This window comes from Vollenhovia emeryi, unplaced genomic scaffold (assembly GCF_000949405.1).
Source record: "Vollenhovia emeryi isolate VEMERY1.0 unplaced genomic scaffold, V.emery_V1.0 DF940784.1, whole genome shotgun sequence".
Lineage (NCBI taxonomy): Eukaryota > Metazoa > Arthropoda > Insecta > Hymenoptera > Formicidae > Vollenhovia > Vollenhovia emeryi.
The window spans coordinates 12,066-16,502 of record NW_011965582.1 but is presented as its reverse complement, the minus strand read 5'-3'; the positions used below and the strand labels follow the sequence as shown (position 1 = coordinate 16,502).

At 47.5% G+C, this 4,437-nt stretch overlaps 1 protein-coding gene across 1 annotated transcript; it reads right to left on the bottom strand.

Moving 5' to 3' along the window:
- Nucleotides 1-3,407: 3,407 nt before the first annotated feature.
- LOC105555752 (uncharacterized protein K02A2.6-like) lies at nt 3,408-4,397 on the bottom strand. Its single transcript, XM_012002794.1, has one exon. The coding sequence runs from the start codon at nt 4,395-4,397 to the stop codon at nt 3,996-3,998; it is 402 nt and encodes a 133-aa protein (XP_011858184.1). The 3' UTR covers nt 3,408-3,995.
- Between the last annotated feature and the right edge of the window lie 40 nt (nt 4,398-4,437).

The following is a 4,437-nucleotide window of genomic DNA, read 5'->3' as shown; positions in this document are numbered from 1 at the left end:
GTTTGGATCAATGAATGCGCGAAAATGGTTGTGTTGCACCTGCTCCTCGTATTGATGCAGGCAGAGATAGAATTGTCAGAAATGTGCATAATGAAGAGCGCGTTTTACAAATAGTAGCACAAGATCCGACAATAAGCGTACGAAGAGTAAGTCGTCAATTGGGTTTGAACAAAACGATAGTACATAATGTTTTGCAAGCGGAACACATGCATCCTTACCATTTTACAAGAGTGCAAGAATTGATGCCGCAAGACTACGCGAATCGCGTGCAATTTTGTCAATGGCTCTTAAATGAAGTGGAAGCTGACAATACATTTATAAATCACGTGCTTTGGACAGACTGTTACGTCCCGCGTTTTTATTTTGGCTTGGGGGCGTCAGAAATCTTCTGACAAGAAGAGGAAAGGCAGAGAAAGAAGAGGTTGAAAATTGGTGCGGGCTTGTGAGTGTAAAATGAGTGTGTATGTGAGTGTGGTCTGTATGATAGATTTATTTCGTGTGTATGTACATGGGTGTCAGTGTGACAGAAACAGGGGCCTATAATAGCGGCATGTTCCGTGCCCCTTTTGGGGCGTTGACGCGAGGGAGGATGATTTTGACCTTCCTTTGGAAGCGCTCCACGGAGACCACTCGCGGGCGAGCGGTGGGTGCCCGGGCGGTCGCTGGTTTCACCGAGGTGGGAGACAGTGCAGGCCCCGGAATAGCGGCCAGCGGCGCTCGCGGAGGAGGGGTGATCGGGGGCCGGGGCTTCCACACGTTTGGGGCAATACTCGCCGGTACTTGGCGGGGGAGGACGAACCTGGGGTTTCTCCGTGTGAAGGGGAGGAAGCTTGGAAGGAGGAGGCTGAGGGTATGGGGGAGGAGATTGAGAATGCGGGGAAGGAAGTCGCGAGTAAGGGGGAGGAGGTGGCGGGAGGTGCGTCTCCCGGGGTGCAGGCACAGGGGCCTTTCGGGCGCACACGTCGAACACGCGCGGGTCAAACACCCGGACTTGATGATGCGCCCTAACTAGGCGTCGTAGCTGGCGCTGCCGCCCTGAGCGGCGGGACCGGCCCATAATCGGGCTTCCTGCGGAAGGCACTCATGGTTACGCTTGGTTATTTACACAAGAGGGAAGGTGTAAGTTAATTAGTGGGGAGGGGAGGTAAACGGTGTCCTGCTCTGGCACACACGGAACTGCACGGGTTGCGCAATATTCCTCCTCCCGTTTGCTTTACCTGTGGGTGGAAAGCGTTGGCTTTTATGGGAGTACTCAGTAGCGTGCATTAATCACTGAGATTCAGTTGCGTTGCTATCATCATTGTACTCTATTGCAACGCTATATCCACTTTAATTACTTTATAACTACCGCGAACGAGGATACTTGAGTGTTTGAGTTAGCAGAATTAATAACAAATTGAAGAAAGAAAGGAGGAAAGATGAAAACAAAAGTAAAATATTACTGGGGAACAAAATCGTCCCTGTCCGCTATCACGGATCTTATAAGAAAAGAAAAAGAAAAGGAACTTGATAATTGGCATAATATGCCGGGGCTGTCGTGGCCCGAGTGTGTGCTTATTTGCATGCCTTACTGGCTCAAATGCTTGTTCCGAAAACAATGCGTATCTGGAACAACGTTGTTTAGTTCGTTTGTTTCCCCGTGTGCCAGGTGCCCATTCGAGGTTTCCCTAACAGCGAGGGGACCCTGTTAAATTGCCGGTAGCAATGAGAGATGGAAAAATTGTCGTGATTTGTCTGGATGAGGCCCCCTTTTCTTTTGTGGGGTCTGACTCGGGGAACGGAAACGACGGCGAAAAAGAAACAACAAAACAAAAGGTACGAGGCGTGAGGAAACAGAAAGAGGGGCGAAGGTATACGTGATTCAGATAGGACCCGGGTGCTTAATGCCGGGCTGGTGAATCGGTTCCAACGAAGAACGCCCTGTGCAAGAGCGCGCATTCGAAGGTGGAGGAGTCTCAGAAGAACGCCCTGTGGAGAGTGCGCATCCAAGGTGACAGACGGATCAGAAGAACGCCCGGCAGCGAGCGCGCATCCGAAAGGTGGAGGTAAGATTAGAAGAACGCCCTGTGGAGAGCGCGCAACCAAGGTGGCAGATGGATCAGAAGAACGCCCGGCAGCGAGCGCGCATCCGAAAGGTGGAGGTATCACAGTTTTCGTCGCCGAAGGAGGCGGGGCAGAGTATTACTACCGGACAATAAGGTATTCCGCGTACAGTAATTAATTATTACCTCGACGGCAGGATATTAAATGATGGTTAGGTGTCACTGTATTAATCCACTTACTTTCACTCCGGTTATCACACTCTCACTCACTCCGTCTACAGGCAGAGACTTTATCTCGCCGGGTTATAGTCGGGCAGAGCTTTGCCTTCCTTACTGATTTTTCCCTTTTCCTGAGGCTTGGCTTTCGGACAGAGCTTCGTCTCGTGAAACGTTGGAAAACGTACTGCGAATTCGGGCTCCGATGGCCCGCTTATATACTGTTAGGTTGTAGGGCAAGTGCGGAAGTGGTGATGAGCGGGGGCCCTTCGGAATTTTCCTTTAATGTGCTAATTATTGCACCTTCCGGTGCTCTAAACAATTTGAGCTTTGGTCACCTTGGCAAAGGGCCTCCGTTCATCCTTATGCCGTTTTTCAAGCTTTAAATTTGCCGCGCGCCGCCGATTAATTAATCCGCATACCGATCCCTTGTTTTTCTCCCTAGAGTTCCGCTATATCGCGTCGAGTCACGTAGGCATCGAACCTTCTAGAAGCTTCGCCGGAATTTCTATAAATGGTATATTTCTCTTATTTACAGCGATTTTTAATGGTCCTGATTGCCATCGTGGCTACCGGTGGAAGCGCATAGCGCCCTCGCACGCGGCTGTGATCAACGGTTCCCGTGGAGTTCACTCCTTCCACGGAAATCGTCGATGTTAGCTTATTGTTCGTTATTATTAAATTTTTATTAATCTGGGACGAAAGCGGAGGCGCCAAGGATTCGTCTGTTATAGTGGGTGCCTCGGCTATCGTCAATTAATCGCTTAATTCTATCGTTAAACTTGGAAAAGAAGGAGAGCGAATATCTGCTAATCACGTGTTGCGCGCGTGTAGTAGCTGCGCACTAGTAGCCGCGCCGCGCCAGTGATACCTATCGGGTGGGCAATTACTACCGCTACTAACCACGTCCAGCGAAAAATGTGCGCTGGACGTGACAAGACGAAGCATTATTTACAAAGGAGGGTATATTTAATGCGCATAATTGGCATTATTGGGCTGATCAAAATCCACACGTAATAAGAAATCGCGCATATCAGCAACGATGGAAATTAAACATATGGGCAGGAATCGTAGGCGAAACAGTCGTGGGACCATATTTATTTCAAGATTATCTTAATGTACGCAAGAAAGAAATACGGTATACATATTTGTCGTGTCTGTTCGAGGTGTCGGATAAGGCTTCGCTTGGAAAGGGAAAGAATTCTTAATATGTGTTGATATATAACGACGTATATTTTCAATCGTACAGACAACTTATCGAACTGCCATCGAGTCGATGATCTGACCCGCCTACCGTAGTGCCATCCTTCAACGTGCGCGAAATACGTCATCGGTCATAATAGTTCTCCCACGCTTATTAAATACTGCAGGTGGCTTATTTTATTACTTCTCGTAATCACGTAAATATTGTGGTCGTCTACGTGATCTATTTGAACGGCGTATTGGATCTGGATCTGGACTTGGGTTCCGCTCTGCTGCTGGTTCTGGAAGTCCGGCCTGGAGGTCGATCTGTTCTGGCTGATTGACTGGAACTCTGGTTAGATCCCCTAAATCTGATTCTTTGTTATTCGAATTGTGATTTGGTTCATCCGAAGACTCTGGTGCAAATGATACGGATTTCTTTGGTTGGACATCCGTTGCGCGTAGTTGGTCAATGTGTCGTTTGAATGTATACCCATCATCCAATTTGATCAGGTAATGGAATTGTCCGAATTTCCTGATGATCGTTCCGAGTTTTCATTGAGCTTTGTTGTTTGCGTAATAGCGTGCTTGTACACGTTCTCCCACGCTTAATTGCCGTGTTGTAAGTTTTGAAGGTGTGGATACTTGAAATTTGACAGGTTTAAGCGCGTCTAGTTGAATACGAATTTGTCGCTGTAAGTATTGTTCTGCAGGTGTTTTCCCATTACTTAAGGGTGTTGCTCGATATCGAAAAAGTATTTCTTGGACTTTATGTTGAATTGATAGTGGTTCGTCGATCATGGCTTTGAGTCTATTTTTGAATGTTTGAACATTCCTTTCCGCTAATCCGTTTGTTGCAGGCTGACCTGGGGCAATGAATTTCTGAAATATACCTGCTTTTTGGCAAAATTCTTTTAATTCCTCACTTGTAAAGATTGTTGCGTTATCTGATACCATAACATCTGGGAATCCATGAGAAGACGTCTTTAAATTTTTT

What these genes read in the sequence shown, in the direction of transcription:
- LOC105555752 (XM_012002794.1), bottom strand. Translation starts at nt 4,397, where the DNA reads ATGGTATCAGATAACGCAACAATCTTTACAAGTGAGGAATTAAAAGAA.